The 19783-nt window shown below is 36.9% G+C and overlaps 2 protein-coding genes across 5 annotated transcripts in view; both read left to right on the top strand.

Annotated features, from left to right (window-relative positions):
* LOC141909388 (mediator of RNA polymerase II transcription subunit 24-like) overlaps positions 1 to 19783 on the top strand; it is a 123700-nt gene that overhangs the window by 78776 nt on the left and 25141 nt on the right. For 2 of the 3 annotated variants that reach the window (XM_074799842.1, XM_074799843.1), the window contains exon 19: positions 5635 to 5709. In XM_074799842.1, coding sequence (XP_074655943.1) covers positions 5635 to 5709 — 75 coding nt within the window. Of the gene's footprint in view, positions 1 to 5634; positions 5710 to 8319; positions 8458 to 19783 lie in introns of those variants that run through there. The other variant, XM_074799844.1, reaches the window with a different exon arrangement.
* LOC141909389 (uncharacterized) lies at positions 10224 to 12703 on the top strand. 2 transcript variants are annotated; one of them, XM_074799847.1, is made up of 4 exons: positions 10224 to 11907; positions 12001 to 12165; positions 12269 to 12487; positions 12581 to 12703. In XM_074799847.1, exons 1-3 carry the CDS (start codon positions 11508 to 11510, stop codon positions 12292 to 12294), a joined length of 591 nt encoding a protein of 196 aa, XP_074655948.1. In that variant the 5' UTR covers positions 10224 to 11507; the 3' UTR covers positions 12295 to 12487; positions 12581 to 12703. The 2 variants fall into 2 exon arrangements, with proteins under 2 accessions (XP_074655948.1, XP_074655947.1); XM_074799846.1 differs by having other exon boundaries at positions 12297 to 12487.

A 19783-nucleotide genomic window follows, 5' to 3' on the forward strand; every position in this document is an offset into this window, starting at 1 on the left:
CCAAGGTCAAGGTCATAGGAAGCCATTTTGTGAATTTAATTTCTGGGCTCAATTTCATAAACTGTTTTGAAAATGTAGTGAAAACTATGGATGGGATATCCTAGAGACTGTAGGTAACTGTGTAGATTTAGGGTCCTGTCGAGGTGTTTTGTATTTTTCATTTCTGACCTCTAAATCATAGATGGTGTAAGATAGTTTGGTCAAATTTTATTGATGGTTTACCCTAGAGACCCTGTACTGTAGAATTTTCTGAATGCCAGATTCATCGGAAGTTTCAGTAACATTGTTTCAATGACATGGTTTCCACACAAAAGGCTCTTTTGCTTGCCAAGTGAGGGCATATTCGAACAAATCACATATTTAAGCGTAATCCATTCTCGGAATCGTAGCGAGCAGAATTTTGAAATAGGGTTTCATAAAAATGTTTTCTGCATTTTTCACGAAAATTAAATCGGGAAAATTTCAATTTTTATCAGCCAATCAGGAAGTTGTGTCTTCCCTGTGATTGGTTTATCTGAAAATATCAGCAGCTGTTCACGTGAATTATCCTGATTTCATTACTGGCGCTTTTGCGCATGACGTCATGTATCATCATGCGACAATACTTCCGCGTTCGCTACGTGTTCGCTGATGGGCCATTTACTGGGAAATTCCACAGAAGCCTAATGTGGTGTGTTACAAGCGCTGTGATTGGCCCGACCCGATTCTGGCATGGCTTTAGCTTAGTGGGTTCGAATTCCTTGACGGGTGAAGATGATGGATCCTATCGATGCTATCAACAAATAAGTTTCCCGGTTGGGCAGCCGCGGATATCTACCGGAAGTGTTCCGGTACGATATTTCGAGGTTTCTTTGAATTTTGGAGTGATATTGAAATCCGGTAAATGTAGATTGTGAAAACCCATTGCATGATATTTGTATTACTTAATCAACGAAAGCGTCGGGCCGTACCAGGAGTTTTCCCGATTCAAATAGCTCAATAGCCTACTTCTTCGTGTTCGTCCACCTCAATTTTCACTCCGCCGATCTCTGACATGATTCTGTCGCCGTCGGCGCTGTGATTGCTCTATTCGTACCACCAAAATTTTTTCTATATCAGGGAGGTCTGGAGAATAAAAAAGTCAAAATTTGGATATCACGTAGGCCTGATTTCATCGAATAAGTCGACCATGGTCGTTACGTTTCCGTACCAATTACCACCTAAAACCGTCTGAACAATTTTGTCACAACCAACATTTCGTTTACAGAAATCAGGTGTTCACGTGAACCCGCGGTATCGTCTACTGTTCTACTTGCGGGTTTTATTTTAAGATTTAAAATCGTATTTCTAGATCGATTTCTATGAAATCTTTAGTTGATTTGGTGTTTGGGAGGAATTTTTATTTGCTCTACAGAAAATTCACCCTTGACAATTGCGCAAGGTTCGCGAAAAAATAGCTTTTCCCAAATCGGGTGTATGACCCTGATATGCTAATTAGCGCAAGGTTCGCGAAAAAATAGCTTTTCCCAAATCGGGTGTATGACCCTGATATGCTAATTAGCCATGTGCTCGAAATGCAAATTCAATCAAATTTTATTCTGCCAAGAAAATGTTAAATCCAATTCGCTTTCCGAGAGTTAATGGTATGCTGCACGGAACAAAGTTGTTTTGAGATGGGTCTTGAAGCTATTGAGGTCGAGAGATCTTAACCATCTAGTTCAAAAGTTTTGAAGACGCTTCAAGGTAATGTCTTGATATTTGGTGTATACGTGTATCTACCCTAGACACATCTTCAGGCCAAAAACTGGCCCTGTCAGATTCAAGATGGCTGACTGGCAGCCATTGTTGTTCGCCAAAATCAGCACTTTTTACACATTTTTGAAGTTTTTGAGGGAAATTTTGAAGACACTTTTATCAATAACCTTGATCATTCGTATATTTGTATCCCCCAAGGGCCCATCGGCATGAGAAAAATTGGGTCGATCGGACTCAAGATGGCCGTCCTGTGACCTTTTTTGTTCCCAAAAATGTCAATTTTGTCCTGAATTCCTGTAGCTTTCTAATGGTGTGCCATTTTTCATTGCAATTTGTATTGGGTATTCTTTGGAAAGGGATCTTTTATATCCGAGAGCGTATTTTTGACCAGGCAATTATGACGCAATTGGCGGCAATCTTGGGGTCATCAGTACTCATTCGTAGGTGGAAAAAAAGTTTTTCCACGTCATATTGATACTTAAGCATATTTTGCTACCATAATCAATTGGAAAGTTGTATCTCTTGACATGTTCTATGATTGAGGTGAGTTTCAAGCTCATTGGTTTTTTTTGTGGCCACCAGGTTGAACAATACAATAACTTAGTATTTCTATATTACATTCGTTCCTGCTGTCTGTGTTAACACACGATTGTACTATGTAAATGATATTGAGCAGGGAGTGTATATTGATAAATATAACCCACAGATTACATCATTTATAAAAAGCAAATCTGACAGGCTGGCCATTGTGCCCCTTGGGGCTCTTGTTAACATGTTTGAGGAGTTTCAGTTAGATTCATCGGGGACGAAAATCCGCAGAGACGCAGATTTCAGCGGTTGAAGGTCCATTTTCATGGGCTTGCAAGCCCATATTGCTATCACACGGATTGATAACTTGCTTGGGGAGTCGATAACTTTCGTTAGAAACTTACTTGGGCTCTGATATTTACGCACATTTAATGCAGTAATATAATCTAGGTTCCTTTCGTAAATTGGCTATATCGGTTGTCGTTTTCATTGTTTTATGATTTTGTTTAATCGTTTTTGTTATTTCAGCAGCGCATACCAACCTTGGTTGAGCGTGCGTAATCAGTCTTGAAATTGGTATTCATGCGCGGCATAGTACTGCCGACAATTCAATTCATTTTTTATTGACACAATTAAAATATCACAATAAACCATTTACTTTCACGTTTTTGAAAAACTATTTTATTTTTCTTTTACTTTCATTAGGTGCTGGCATTTGTGGCCATTTGAAAAATCTCTGTATGAACATTATTTATATTTTTCAGTTTAAATATCTAAAACTTAAAAACCGCTTTTCTATAAAATAAATTCTGAATTGAATTGAAGACTGGTTCCCTGTCTCCAAAGAGCCAGGGGGCGGTAGTCTATGGTGGCAATAAACTTTATCGGATGATCGTAGTGGATTGTCGTTTGAAGGAAATGCAACTTATTCTTGCTTAATGTCTTTATTATTTAAAAAAAAAAAATCGTGGCTCCTATTTTCGTGTTCGCTTCTCTTCACCTGAAGTAACTGGAGTTAGTCACGTCTTTAGCCCACTGAGGACTTCAGTCCCTGCGGGCTATTGAGTTCACTTTTCGTCCACCGTCCGTCCGTCTGTCCATAGACGGAATCCAATTATTTTGGGAAGTTTTGAAGACGCTTCAATGTAATGTCTTGATATTTGGATTACACATGTATCTATCTACGCTAGACATGTCTTCAGCCCAAAAACTGGTCCTGTCAGAATCAAGATGGCCGACTGGCAGTCATTGTTGTTCGCCAAAATCAGCACTTTTTACACATTTTTGAAGTTTTTGAGGGAAATTTTGAAGACGCTTTGATTAATTTCCTTGATCTTTGTTTTATATTTGAATCCTCCAAGGGCCCATCAGCAAAAGAAAAATTGGGTCGATCGGACTCAAGATGGTCGTCCTATGACCTTTTTAGTGCCCAAAAATATCAATTTTGGCGGGAATTCTGGGTCCTGTAGCTTCCTACTGATTTGCCATTTTTCATTGCAATTTGTGATGGCCAATTATGACGCAATTGGTGGTCATCTTGGTGTCATCAGTACTCATTGGTAGGTGGGGAAAAGTTTTCCACATTATATTAATACCTAAGCATATTGTGTTACTACAATCAATTGGAAAGTTGTAGCCCATACATGATGTGTTCTATGATTTTGGTGAAGGCCATTGGTTAATGTATATGGCCACCAGGGGGCGTTGAATAATACAATAACTTAGTGTTTCTATATTATATTTGTACCTATGCCTATTTTGTTACCACAATCAATTGCAAAGCTGTAGCTCATGACATCGTCTATGATTGTGCTGAGTGTTGAGGACATTAGTTATTCTATATGGTCACCAGGGGGCGTTAAATAGTAGAATAACGTAGTATTTCCTTATTAGATTGGTACCTAGGCATATTTTGTTATCATGATCAATTGCAAAGTTATAGTTCATGACATGTTCTATGATTGTGGTGAGTTTCAAGGTCATTGGGTTTTGCATATGGTCACCAGGGGGCGTTGATAAGGAAAGTAACTTAGTTTTTCCATATTAAGTTGGTAACGAGGCATATTTTGTTATCACAATCAATTACAAAATCGTAGCTGCTGACACGTTTTATGATTGTGGTGGGTTTCAAGGTCATTGCTTTTTTATATAGTCACCAGGGGGTGTTGAATATTAAAATTGTTGGATTGTTGAGCATTTGAAACCACTTCCCAAGTGGGCATGGTGTCCCTGGACCCCTAGTTTCTTTCAGTTGTAAATATTTCTATGCAAAATCATTTCAACACAATCCGATAAGTAATCTAGCAATTATCAAAATGATGATAGATTCCGTTAAGACACTGCAATATTCAAATAACAACTTCCCAAAAGCTTGCACTTACTTGGTCCACGTCTACAATAAAACCATTCCGATTCCCAGTCCGTGTGTAACATTTCATGTAGTGATGTGACAACACCGATCTCTTAGCTCTTTTAAAAGTAATCAGATCAAAGTTCGATTAATTCTACTACAGAAATACAAAACCACCAAGCCAGCTTTCAGTACAACCATGTCAGCAAGCCCATTTTTAGAATTTCTTTCTTGTTATCATTCTTGAGATTGATGTAGAACTGTTGAGAAAATGATGGGGGGGGGGGGATTTGGGTCTTGGGAAAAAGTTGATAGTTAGATCGTAGCACACTTAAAGAACAGACTGTAAAAGTGTCTTATAAAACCGGTGCTACAATATTTCTGAAATCTTTTTTACAACAATATCATTGCGAAACATATATAGAACTCATTCTATCCTTGCAATTTGGCTTACGATTTGTCTGTGATCAATTCTTTGCGGTTGTAAGTAAACTCATATAGAAACGATTTCAATGAAAAAAACCGTTGACTCGCCTCCCGACGATCCAACAAGATGATCAGGTCATAGTTCGACCTGAGCTTAGCTTAAGATGATCTTGACCTAGGTGACAACTGCCCACTAAGGAATCAAGGAAGGATTTCAATATTTCTGACCGTAAGGATCTAGGAACCACATGAACTGGGATGATTTTCTCAGTTTTAGTAACTTGGTGTGTATAAGATAACATCGCATCCATAATACATTATTGGTCTGCCCTTCAACTGAGTTCTCGAAAAAGAGTTTTTCATCGTTGACTGTGTACGATGAATATAATTTCCGTTCTAGGATATGACAAACTTAAGGGCAAACAGAATTATCATAGTAGATATTTATCATTATACTTCGTACGACTTAGGGATATCAGGGTGACACGACAATGTTATGAATAACGACTTCAACTAAATTGAATCCATGATGATTATCTCCTGCTCTATGAATGAATTCTACAAATCAAAATCAAATGTTCTTTATTTAATTGCAGATTTCAGCACGGACAAGGAAGAAGTTGAGTTAGTTCCACAATATGATACTAAAGATCCGCTGAATAAAGCTTTGGGTATGTCCTAAAATTATTCTAATCTGATTGTTTTAAAGATTTGAATTGTTTTTTTCAATGTTTCTGAGTTTGACGTTAAAATATCGCATTTACCTTTCACCTTGTTATCTATTTGTGGGGGTATTTAAAATAGGTTATCCTTGAAGGTCATTCACAGAAGGAACTTATATATAGAAATCTTCATTAAGTTGGGATTGTTTTGGTTAAAATGTGTCGTATCAAACTTAGACACATCTGCAGCGAAAAGTTTTGCAGAATAAGAGCGAATTTTGCAAAATTTTGATGTGTACAGGGAGTTCCCAAAAAACATAATGCTGTGAAAAAAGATTATAATCACCATGTCATGTGAAATTCCTGGGATCATCATCGTATTGTACCATTCCAGGTATTTAATAGCCCTAAATCTGTAAGTTGCTCATAAAAGTGTGCATGCACTCTTTTACATTTTTTGCAAGTTGCTCATGCACACATTATTTCTGCTCATGGTTAGAAGTATGAGCACATAATTTTGTTCATGCATGTCAAAACACATGTGAGCAGAAATCCAAGGTATAAATTCTTGCTCATGTCCTCAATATATAAAGAGTTTTTTAACTTCATATTGGATAAAATATAATTAATTGCATATACTAGACTTACGAATTTTTATACCTACCCGTCATACAAATACCCTATACGATATTTATGCATAATAACAGAAAGTGGATGTATTTTATAGCTCACTAGGCCATTTTAGCCCACTTTGGACTTTAGTCCCAGCGGGCCATTGCGTTCACTTTTCGTCCAGACGTCCGTCCGTCCATAGACGGAATCCAGTTATTTTGGGAAGTTTTGAAGACACTTCAATGTAATGTCTTGATATACGGGTTACACATGTATCTACCCTAGACAAATCTTCAGCCCTAAAACTGGCCCTGTCAGAGTCAAGATGGCCGACTGGCAGCCATTGTTGTTCGCCAGAATCAGCACTTTTTACACATTTTTGAACTTTTTGAGGGAAATTTTGAAAACGCTTCGATCAATTACCTTGATCTTTCGTATATATATTTGATCCCCTATCAGCATAAGAAAAATTGGGTCGATCGGACTTAAGATGGCCATCCTATGACCTTTTTAGTGCCCAAAAATGTCAGCTTCCTATGATGGGTATTCTTTGGAAAGGGAAGTTTTATACCTGAGACAGGGATTTTTGATCAGCCAATTATGGCGCAATTGGCGGCCATCTTGGTGTTATCAGTACTCATTCGTAGGCGGGAAAAAGTTTATGTTGATACCTAAGCATAATTTGTTACCACAATCAATTAGGAAGTTATAGCCCATAACGTGTTCTATGATTTTGGTGTGTCTCAAGGTCATTGGTTTTTGTATATGGCCACCAGGGGGCGATGAGAATAATACAATAACTTAGTATTTCTATATCATGTTCGTACCTATGCATATTTAGTTACCACAATCAATCGCAAAGTTGTAGCTCATGACATCGTCCATGATTGTGGTGAGTTTTAAGGACATTAGTTATTCTATGTGGTCACCAGGGGGCGTTGAATAGTACAATAACTTAGTATTTCCTTATTAGATTGTTACCTAGGCATATTTTTGTTACCATGATCAATTGCAAAGTTGTAGTTCATGACATGGTCTATGATTGTAGAGAGTTTCAAGGTCATTGGGTTATGCATATGGTCACCAGGGGGCATTGAATAGTAGAATAACTTAGTATTTCCATATTAAATTGGTAACGAGTCATATTTTGTTATCACAATCAATTACAAAATTGTAGCTGCTGACATGTTCAATGATTGTGGTGAGTTTCAAGGTCATTGGTTTTTGTATATGGTTACCAGGGGTCGTTGAATATTCAAATTGTTAGATTGTTGAGCATTTGAAACCACTTCCCAAGTGGGCATGGTGTCCCTGGACCCCTAGTTCTAATAGCTTAGTTTATGGGGTAGACAGTAAAATATCATTACGGAGGGAGAAATGAAAATATGGAAAAATTTACCTCTGAGATAAAATCACTTTTTGATGTAAGAGTGAACTGATGATCTTTCTATATTATGTTTGTACCTATGCATATTTTGTTACCACAATCAATTGCAAAGTTGTAGCTCATGACAGGGGGCGTTGAATAGTACAATAACTTCGTATTTCCTTATTAGATTGGTACCTAGGCATATTTTTGTAACCATGATCAATTGCAAAGTCGTAGTTCATGACATGGTCTATGATTGTGGTGAGTTTCAAGGTCATTGGGTTTTGCATATGGTCACCAGGGGGCGTTGAATAGTAGAATAACTAAGTATTTCCATATTAAATTGGTAACGAGGCTATTTTGTTATCACAATCAATTACAAAATCTTCTGGCAAAAGTTGAATGGGAAGCATATGTGAAGGAAAAACTGAGAAATCCATGTCCAATCGAGCAATCATTCTCATAAGCAGCCATGTTTGGTCTCGAATATTTCTAACAAAAGGGAACTTGATAGCGTCGATGTCTTCAACTCTCGGGGGTGTCTGACATACACAAGGTTTCTTTTAAGGGATAAAACCCAGGTCACAATTTTTAAGATTGAGCGACTTTGTTTTCCCTCTTTTGATTGGTTCCCGTAGATTTGATGTATGGTTTTCTGGTTGTTCCTGAAACACCACACAGGCCATTGTGTAGAAGGTATTAAATCCATCGATTGTTTCACTGTTGAGGTCAATGTTGTCGTCACATTCTTGTATAAAAGATGATGGAACCAATCCTGGTGAACGTGGGTTCTCTCATCACGCATTATTTCTTCCTCAGCAATTGATGTAAGTAATCTTTGTAGCTCGTCATACGAACTTGTTATTCCATTAGCGTGAAGAGTATCTATGATGCTCTTCTTTCCATATTCATGGTGAAGTTGAACAGCCAGTCCCAGGCTCAATGGCGTAAAAAAGGGCTGATGAGAAACAATGGTATTTCTTTTCGTGGTCTTAGATCCCACGAGATTACCCAGTTTTGTTCAATTGTTTTTTGGAGAGCTTGGATCTAGGCCTATAATCGGGGATCGATCACAATATCAATTTGATACATGCAAACAAGGTTATTTTGTCCACTCAGAGGTACTGTTTTCGTTTTCGCTCTATGTACTTACCATCACCGGCATAAAACTACGAGCATAGCTTTCACCCTTTTCTTGATTCTTAACATGAGACAACTGTCATACGACACCGTTTGAGAAACTCCACAGCAAGATTTTCGAAGCAGACGAATTTGCAAACGGGTTATATTGTTGTTGCGTTATATACATAGTAAGCATACTGTATGCATAAAAACAAAAAATACATGTCATACATGAGACATTGTCGTTATATATTTCTGAGATGCTGAGATCATCATAATCATATCATAAGCCACTTTTTCGTTTTGAAAGAATGTAACACATTCTAGGCCTAGATGAATAATTTCAATAACTGAATTAATGACTGCTGGAATTCTGTGCAACGGCCAAAAAGGTATAAGAATATGTAAATGCATAGTAACTCACGTTGGACATCATTATTCGTATTCACTTTGCGTGAAGAGGATTTTTGCGGAAATTTTATTGGAAATTGGAAAATTGTTAAGTTTTTTTAAGCATGTTTCCATGGTAACACGTTCAACAATATAGACAAAATGATAACCAATGGAAAGCTCTGACTGTATAGATTAGTACGGTATACAATTTTACTGTTTTTGCAGGTTTTTGTTGTGCCCATAGAAACCGTAGTGACGAACTATCAAGTAAAATATAACAATTTTGCAAAGAATGCCCAAAAACTATATCTTTCAGTAAATATGGTTGAATGATTTTACCTCCATCGAAAAGAGCGGCTCAATATCATTTGAGATCGATATTTTGTTTGCTATTTCCCTTCGTCATATATGGCAAAAAAACGCATTAGAAATATTGTATTGATAATAGTAATTCCAACAATGGCTTTGTTCAGAGGCAGTTTCCATGGTGACTGATACCACAAATCAAGGTTGCATTGTTGCTAAAAATGATTGGCAACAAATAAACTATCATATAAACAATAAACATTTTGGTTGTCTCATGGATGCATTAAACTTGTTAAATTTTGATTCTGCCGCCCGCCTATTTGAGATACCTGTATCCCATGTGTTTATGTTGGCATAAACAAGTGAAATGTAATTCCAGTTTCATGCTTGACTTGAACTAAATGATGCAAAGCAGTGATAATGGCTTTTCTGGAGCTATAAAATACGGTCCCAATTGACAAGTTACTCGGGCATTTGCTCGGCCGAGCGTTATGTCAGAAAGTTGTTTACTCAGCCGAGTGATTGTTCGAATTCGACAATCCACTTGGCCAAGCTCAGTAAAAGTTAAGTTCTTTACTCGGCCGAGTAAACGATAGAATTCGCCAATCTACTCGGCCGAGTGACTTATTAATTTCTGCTGTCACACTCGGCCAAGATATCAGTAGTTCGTTCGTTCTGACCCTGTCAGTCGAGCAAACAATTAGTTGTCCGTGGGTGCCGCCCGATCGGTTCACAAAATAAAATAAAATTGAATTTGGTCCGGTCCGTATTATGTTCGCGCCACCATTGGCGCGCTCGCTTCAAGATCATTGATTGAGAATGCCAAGCACGCAACACATAGTTCCTTGTAAGAAAGGTGAAAAAACGAAAAAGTCAATCTCGTCAACTGTAACACCGTCGAAACGGCAGAAAACTTCATCATATGCTTCAGAATCAAATAATACAAGAACGCCGGGATTAAAAAACTCATCTACTCCGCGAATGGAGGAAAATCTCCAGACCATGTCGCAGTAAGTAACCAACAATTAATAACATTAACAACCGGCCTACTAGTACTACAATACATCGTAAGTTTTCCCTATCCTAATTATCGTAACTTACTTGATAAGTTTGATTGAATTCGAAATCCGCTACGATGTAAGCTCGTGACACCTTCACTCTGAACTATCCCCCATGTACTGAAGTAACTCCCATGATTCGGTTCATGATTGGGCCATGTATTGTGTGAATAAAAAAGCGAGTGCTCGGTCAGAATTATCATCCGAGCACTCGGTCGTAGGCTAATTCAAATTCAATCAATTTTTATTCATCATAAAATCTTACATGGTTGTGGATGATGATACAAAAGATGATATATGAAATTTGTACCAATAACAATGAAAGAGAAAATTAACATTAATGCAGGCTCTAAAAATGTACCTTACAATTCTGCGACATGAAACAATATTACATTTCGTATAGGCCTACAACCATAAGCTTTTTTAAATGTTTGGACTACTGTAGTAAAAAGCTTTTTTTTACTTTTCAGAGATGTTTGTTCATCGTCTTTCCTCAGTATCGAAATAAACCTGGAATACAATTATATGCAGTATTTGCGAAGAAGTGAGATATTCTGGATCGTTTCGAATAATGCTTGTGTATTGGCGGATTATAAAAGTTCTCAACATTGTGTAGTTAGGAAAGAATTCAGATTCACACATATGGATGAGCTCTGCTCGTTACTGACGTGTACCTGTTTTGTTAAAGAGAGTAACAAGCTTCATCTTCAGGCGTTATCAACGAGTCTAAGTGAACCTGTGAAGTCATTTTATGGAAAGCAATCGGATGCTTATACACTGCAAAGCAGTTACAATATTATTCCCAAGTGCTGTCAATCCGGATGAATTAGAAGATAACAATGAAACTGAATCTATAAATATTTTATCGTATAATCCTGCACTCGTTGCTGTATGTAACGATTTTGTTGATAGATATCATTAAGTGGAATCCCCGTTTAAGACATTGTATGTGTGAATCGTGTAAAAATGATTATAACTGTCGATACATTATATCATTAATCGAATGGTGCAAAAATGAGGATATCATCACTGACATTGATCTTGTCGCAGAGGATGGTTCTTCGGAACGTGAAATTACATGCGTATATACTGCAATATCCCGTTCTCCAATATCGTATCCACTGAAGGAACATCAGCAGCAAATCTTACGTTCAAGAAATCGTGGCATGCCATTTCCGTCGGAGTTTATTCCCAGCTTCACGACAGATAAGTGCCAGCATGGTAATCCTTGGGATACGCAAGATCCATTTGCTATGAACTGGTTAGCGAAAGAGACAGTGAAAGTCCATACTGAAAATTGTTCAATGAATGAGACCATGCATGATGGAATTATTAAGCCAATTAAAGGTAATTCTCCCTGCATTTATTTGTTAATATGTATTTTTTATTCTTTCATGTATTCCAAACAAATCAATTTGACAGTGCTTAGTGTCATTACAGTTTATTATCGACCGACTACAGGATCGTGTGACTGTAAGCTTCATTTTGATGGCAGCGAAGAGTTGCTGAGTAATTTAAACAATGCAGATTTTGTAGATTATCGGTTATTGTTTAGATATTTACATCTGATGGTTGAGGGGCTCAATCCATTGCAACATTTCAAAGGTATGCTATCGAATTGTACATAAAAATGAAATGTAAAAACCATGTGAAATTACATGTGTATATACAGCAATATCCCATTCTCCAATATCGTATCCACTGAAAGAACATCATCAGCAAATCTTACGTTAAAGAAATCGTGGCATGCCATTTCCGTCAGAGTTTATTCCCAGCTTCACGACAGATAAGTGCCAGCATGGTAATCCTTGGGATACACAAGATCCATTTGCCATGAACTGGTTAGCGAAAGAGACAGTGAAAGTCCACACTGAAAATTGTTCAATGAATGAAACCATGCATGATGGAATAATTAAGCCAATTAAAGGTAATTCTCCCTGTATTTATTTGTTCACATGTATTTCTTATTCTTTCATGTATTCCAAACAAATCAATTTGACAGTGCTTAGTGTCATTTCAGTTTATTATCGACCGACTACAGGATTGTGTGACTGTAAGCTTCATTTTGATGACAGCGAAGAGTTGCTGATTAATTTAAACAATGCAGATTTTGTAGATTATCGGTTATTGTTTAGATATTTACATCTGATGGTTGAGGGGCTCAATCCATTGTCAACATTTCAAAGGTATGCTATCGAATTGTACATAAAAATGAATTGTAAAAACCAGTGAAATCTTTATGGAGATTTTCGTGAAACATTTTAAACGAAGAAATATTATCAAATAGATATTTTTGTTATTTTTAGGGCACTGTCTCGAACTTCAGTGAATCTTTTTAGTAAACCTGTGATTCCCCTACATGTATTGCAGCGAAGCAGGAATGTATTTATCAGGCTTCTCTCCTTCAACTGGAATGACGAGTTTATGTGTTCGAAATGTCTCTCCACTCCGCCTATAATAATTTGTGATGGGGTAGATATTGGCTTCAGGAAAGACTTTATTAAATCTGAGTCTTCCACATCATCAGATTCCCCAGAGTCATCATCGTGTATTTGTCCCATTGACTAAAGCTAGAAAGCTTCTTCGGCAGTATGCGGGTGGTCAGGTAGCTGGATCAGCTGAGAAGGTACCTAAGGAGCCAGTTCTGTTAACACAGGCACAAAAAACGGACCTAAATAACTGTCTACACAAGGAACATCTTCATAGCTTATCCACGTTAATTTTGGAAAATAAATCGCTGACTGCTGAGGAAAATGAGAGACAATTGTTTAGAGCGCTTTCTTGTAATGGGCCTGTTTGTGCCCTTGTTCAGTCAAATAATGTAGAATTGACTTTACAATTATCACAGTCCTGCTTGAGGCAGGTTGACTTTTTTCAATCAAGTAATCAGACAAACGTTGCTCAGCTGATGAAAGAAGCACCAATCATAGTTCGTTTCATACTTGGATGTCGGGATCAAGTTAGCCAAGAATTGACAAATGTTCACAGGACATTCATATATGACATTGTCGCTCGAATTAAATTGTGCTATGAGGTAAGTTGTATAATTATTAATGTAAAACTGCTTAACAGTACATTTTTTGACGCCTTATAAAACGTTACCATTATGAAACCTAAACAATGTTAACCATTCAGCATCATTTTACAAACGACAACCGTAAATCGATGTGCAAAACGTCACAGGTTTATGTGTACACATACAAGCTGTTCGATATTAGGGGTATGCAGGTTTCATGAGATTAGCAATCTATAATAGCATAGCTGTCATATACGGCTCCGCGTCCACTGATGGCATGTGTACAAGGTGACAATTCAATTCAATACTTTATTGATCCTTATTACATTGAAATTCCGGGATGAAATTCCAAAATTCAATAAAGTTACAAATTTTAGAATAAGAAAATACAAACTACAAGACACATGGGTAATTCATACAGAATAATATGAATAAGTTATTTAAATGACGATGTCTACTTCAACCCAGACTCAAGTCTAGGATATCGAGTGACAGCCAAACCGGGACTGGGCCGGCTGGCTACACGATATGCTCGAAGTCATGATGAAGCAGACATCAGAAGAGCTCTTTCTTCAACCATATGGAGGCAATGAAGTTGCAGACCAGTTTAGAGCAAAAGTGAATCAAAGTCGGTCACAATTTTTTTTTAATTAGACCAGTCGAAGACTGTATTATCTACCAAATCGCTAAATCTCAAATAATTCCCCAAATTTCTTAAAACTTCGATTTTAAATTTGCAATTCCACATTAGCTTATCCCAGAAATTCTACATTTTTTCGCAGGCGTCAAATAATTTATAAAAGTTAATTTTCTTGTTTGCTATTATGTGAAATTCTTACTTATTATTCTTACTTATTCAAATTTTTAAAATTATAGGTACAAAATAAATCCAACTTGTACTGTCCTGCAGAAAGCGAAGAGAAGTTTAGAACACTGAATTTCTTTCCAGTATTACCAAAGCTACATAAGTATGTAATTCTTCATTTCAGTTATAGTATTAAATGAAATGCGCTGTTTTAAATACAGTTGCTCATAAATATTTCAGAGATGCGTCATACAAAATGGATACTACACACACAGCTAGAATTAAATTGTAGGGAGAGTGAACGAGACATGTGTCAAAAAAATTCGAAGTGTCACAGAGTCCTGACTCTATTTATCATATTCAGGTTATGGAAAGTCATGAATCACGGAAGCACCCATTCAGCATCTTCAAGACAAGGTTTTCGAAACCTCCTAACCTTATCGTGTACGACAATGCTTGTAAACTTCATCAGTACTGTTTAAATAGGTAAGTGTTTTCACTTCAGTTGACAAATTGTCCATAAGAAACGTATTCATAGATATGAAAAATTGAGTGAATCATCTTTCTTGTTTTGATTATTTTGTAGAGAACCAGAATTCTTCAGAAATACAATGTTCTGTGTTCACCGCTTACACTGGAAAAATCACACGGGGTAAATATTATGTTATTATGTTACTGCGCCTGATTCGTACAGATATATAGAGTTGATGTCACTTTTCTGTCATTTATTGTATCCTCATATAAACACACATTTTTGGTCCCCCACAATTCCAGAGTGGAGTCTAAATAAATTAAATACGTCTTTTCATTTTAGGTTGTGAGTATTAATCCTTTGTGGTTAAAGCAGTATCATTGTAAAGAGTTTATACTGTATTGAAACATTTTTAATATGTTGAATCTACTATAATTACAGGTGATGCGATGGATATTCTCTCGACTTGTACAAAGCGAATATGGATGTCACAAATATCAACAGCCAAGTCAACGAACGAGCAAATGCTGGCTTGGTTCGCCTGAAATCACAGTTAGCATATATGAAGCCTGAGAACTTTATGCGTCACATTGCTTTGTTCCTTGCGATAAAAGACCGAGATAAAAGAACGAAAGTATAATAAATTTGATATTTGAATCTTTAAATTGAATTTTATTTGAATATAAACATAATGTATTTACACGTACACTAAGTGAATAAATTTTACAATGATTATAATACATTTGTAGTACATGTAATATGATTACTAATAATATGGTTGATGATAATAATTTGGTTTAGTGAATACGTTTTTTCTTCTGGTTGTAATCCTGCATTTTTTCAGTCAATTTCCTCTTCCTTTTGGTCCTCTCCATCTTCTCTTCCAAGACATATGTCTTATTGCCTGTTTCTTCTGACATTTTAGTAGAGCGGAGTGCCGAGACATCTAAACCTGAAATTGATATGGTGTGACATTCACAAATAAAGTACATGTATAATTATAACAATAAGGCTTTTTCATTAATTAGATTGTCTGCCCACAAAAACCAAATCTTCCAGAGGAAGAGGTAAAAAAACTTCATCATGTTGACGGAAAAGGAATAATGTTATTATTTGGCCCTTTTTCATGCAGTCAATGATGTTGGATGAGGCTACATGTAAGGCCACATAAAAAAATTGTTTCTCAGGCGGGGCAATCACTAAAATGGGTAGGTAGGTAGGTAGGTAGGGATTTTTGGTTTACCTTTGTCAGCGATATGATGTTGGCATTGAGCCAATTCATGTAAAATCGCGGTACGTTTTTTTATGTGAGCATTTGTTTCATTGGTTCTCGGTTTAAACGACGTATAATCGATGCTATTGAAGACATGACGAACCTCCGTAGATGACATGGTCAACTGAGTTAAAAATTCTACGAAACACTGTTTTTGGCGGGAAAATTCTTAGCTCTCGCGTATAGAATTGCAAAGACCTCGATTGGGGGGGCATTGTCTCTACAAGCGAATGGGATTGGCTGTTTGTTGAGTTATACGGGGAATTCCAGCAGTACTGAAATAATTATGGGAAAGCCATAGAATGGTGTATGTTTCATTGGACTAGGTGCCGTATACGTGCCGATTTCAAATGCTCATTGTTGGTGAGGATGTAATTATTTCACTCATCTGCCATAGGTATTGTTTCATTTTAGTACGCGGTGATTGTTTTGATTGACATTGAGGTGTAAGCGAATATTTACTTACACGAGGCCTCCACATGCACGCGGAGTGCTACACCACACACACACACAAGCTTGTACAGTACACTACTAAGGGTGATGCTGTAACGCGTGCACGTTTGACATGAAAATAGGCTGAATAATCGTAGCAGAAGACGAGCGCTGTGTTTTCTGTTCGATAGAATTTGTAATAAATTGTAATTTCTTGTGACCTGAAAATACTAAGCAGCGAACTATAAGGTCTGCCGAGGTCTGAATATTGTAGTGGTAAATTCCAGGATTTAAAACGATCTAATAGCCGATTTCTTCTGTACCGGTATTTTAGCTTCCGTGGCCAACATTGGAAGAGGTAAATATAAAGACCCAATATTCAGCCACCCTCTGATATGTGACATCATATGAATTTTAGGCCATCCCCAAATAATGGTCTGTTTGCCGTAACCCGACCAACCCGCCTTCATAGGTACCGAGTGAAAACTTTTTTCTGTGATTCATTGAAAGAAATTTTATTTTTGATAAAAACGGCCGACCGACCCACTGCCGACTATCATCTACGTATGTTTGAATTCAAGTGTGCATCGTGTGAAAACAATGCCTTGACATGTGGCCTAGTTCAAGTTTTCCAGGAAACTGGCAGTGTTCCAATAAGCTTCCATTCATTCTAATAGTGACTATATTAAAGCTGGTAACGTAAAAGCGCGCACTTATTCAATGTACTGTTTCATTTGTAACACAGAGATGACGCTCTGGACGAAGTTATAATTTTAGAATAATTCATGAAATCTACGCTATTAGACAAATTTCCAGTGCACATGGTAGATGATTTTTGAGATATTGTTTCCATGTAAAAAAGCCCAAAGGTGAAAAATTTGTTCTTTTTTGCCCAAAAATTTAGCAAAAAAAAAATTCTACCTACCTACCGACTCATCCTGAAAAGTTGAGTCGGTGTTACGGCAAACAGACAATTATTTTGGGATGGCCTTATTTGAATATTTTTTCATATTGTGAAACATATTTTTTTGGAAATATAAAATAGTTTCCCTGTCGCGCCTACCTGTACCCTACAAAATTTTGGACGTGGACCGTAAACAAATGTTTATCTTTGGTCTTATTTGACTACAAAATAATTTGTTAAGAAAGATAAAATACAATATAAACTTGTGGAACTTTGAAGTCACGAATTAAAAAGATTTTTCAAGCAATGCCCTTATTCCAAACAAATTCTAGCTTTCACAGTAAACCACACTTTGCCCATGGGCAATTTATTTTTTTTTATAGAAAAAAAATTTGAAATGATTATTTGAAACGACTAAATATCGGGTCGGTCGGGCTGAGAAACAGGGTTTTCTTTTGGTGTGGCCTAATGAATAAATGAAATCATTGATAAACATGCACATACCAGGGTATCCAGTGATGTTGAATGCAATGACATCTGAAATTTCTCGATTCTCGATAGCATTCATGATCACTGACTCGGATAAGGCTGGTAGAGATGAACCTAAAGCTGCTAGAATATAAGAAACAAAGCAATCGCAAAATAATGAACAATTTGATAACGAAATAATGAATGTGAATCTGGATATAAAAAGTGTTGATGCATGAAAACCGACATTTAAGGTATAATGGGCTGGTGTTCACAATTTACAAGTGAACAACCCTCTACAATTTGTAACAGGTTAACAATATTTCTGAAGGCTAATCAATTTAGTTCAATTATTACGGCTATTAACTTGGATTCATTTTAGACTACCTGATTCAGTAATAAAGGTGGTTGCTGCAGGTTGATTGCCTACTCCTTGTTCAGTACCATGTACAGGGTCTCCTGAAAATAAAATAATACTTTACTTACTGCAGTTACCAGTTCATAACAAATAACAAAAGTAACCAACACATTCAGCGTTATAATCTGATCACCTTATTAATTCATAGCCCCTTAAAGGGGTCATGGAGAGGTTTTGAAAAAGATTTTAAATCTAATTTTTTTTGTATAAAACATTCACCGTATGCATCTATGGTAGTCTCGTGAAAAAATTTTTTTAATATCTTTATCCAAACTCGAGAAAAGCCCGTAGCAACGGCCCTAGCAACAGGACGCACTCGCTTGCACGGTGATGTTGATGACATTCTGAGAACACATCGCCTGCAGCACCCTCAGAAGCGTTATTATACAATGCTCATTTTCATTGAATATCGCGCTAATTTTACAGTCTTTCGAAATGCCTTGGCTGTGAATAGCTATGAACTGTTCCCACAAAGGCAGCGACAAATTTTAGTGGCCAAAACCAAAAGATTTGGCCCTAAGTTGATGGACCAACAAGAGCGAAAACACCCGGCCTATGGTGTTAACTAGCTTCACACTTCAGAGAAGGATTCTCGCAAATATTACGGCACACATAAACTTGGATACACAAAACTTATGTTTTTATTATCTTAGAGCCTTTTATCCTGCCCAGTGATGCTATTTTCGAGAATTAAATACGTAGTAAGAGATACGCGCTTTCCACTGCATATAGTACTGGCTTTCCCCAGTGACCCACATCGCTGTAGTATATACAACATACCGACTGTATGTATGCAGCACACATTACTATTACACGGCCGGGATGGCGCAGGCTTGTCTGGGATTCACGAACAAGTTTACGGTTTCAGGACGCTTTTATGGTCCAGTACTGGATAAAAATATCTCTACCCACAGAAATATCTGCGATGTCTTTATCAGTCATCCCCTCCGCGTGGATTTTACAGAGGGAATGACTTAATGACGATGAATGCTCGCTGCTCCAGACGTAGAAATATGCTGTACTTTATAGTCACAAATTCCTTCGTTCTAAGGCATCAGGTCTAAATTAAATGGAATAATTTTGACTGTCTATTAATAACTACTGTTGGCTTCGTAAACATCAGACGTTTGATTGGAATCTGATGTATTTTAGTCACTATTTTGCACTTTAATCGCTGTTAGTATCACCTGTTTCTATACACTTACACCATGTTGTTTTGGTTTGGGTTCTCAGAAAGACGTCACACTTCCGGGTTGGGAAGGAATCAGCGCGGCCGATCAAAAGTCTCATTTTAACACTAATTGAAGAATTAGAAATTAATTTCTTGACCACTGAATCAATAAATAGGGTATAATTGATGATAAAAAATACTTTTAGCCATATCTCAAAAACCTCTTCATGACCCCTTTAATACAATTTAAGATCCATAAATATA

The sequence above is a fragment of the Tubulanus polymorphus genome, chromosome 7, assembly GCF_964204645.1.
Source record: "Tubulanus polymorphus chromosome 7, tnTubPoly1.2, whole genome shotgun sequence".
In the NCBI taxonomy this organism is placed as follows: Eukaryota; Metazoa; Nemertea; class Palaeonemertea; order Tubulaniformes; family Tubulanidae; genus Tubulanus; species Tubulanus polymorphus.

Coding starts and splice junctions, on each gene's coding strand:
- LOC141909389 (XM_074799846.1), top strand. CDS start 11,508: ATGTGTGAATCGTGTAAAAATGATTATAACTGTCGATACATTATATCA. Junction 11,908..12,000: donor AATTATTAAGCCAATTAAAG/GTAATTCTCCCT, acceptor GTGTCATTACAG/TTTATTATCGACCGACTACA. Junction 12,166..12,296: donor TCCATTGCAACATTTCAAAG/GTATGCTATCGA, acceptor CTTACGTTAAAG/AAATCGTGGCATGCCATTTC.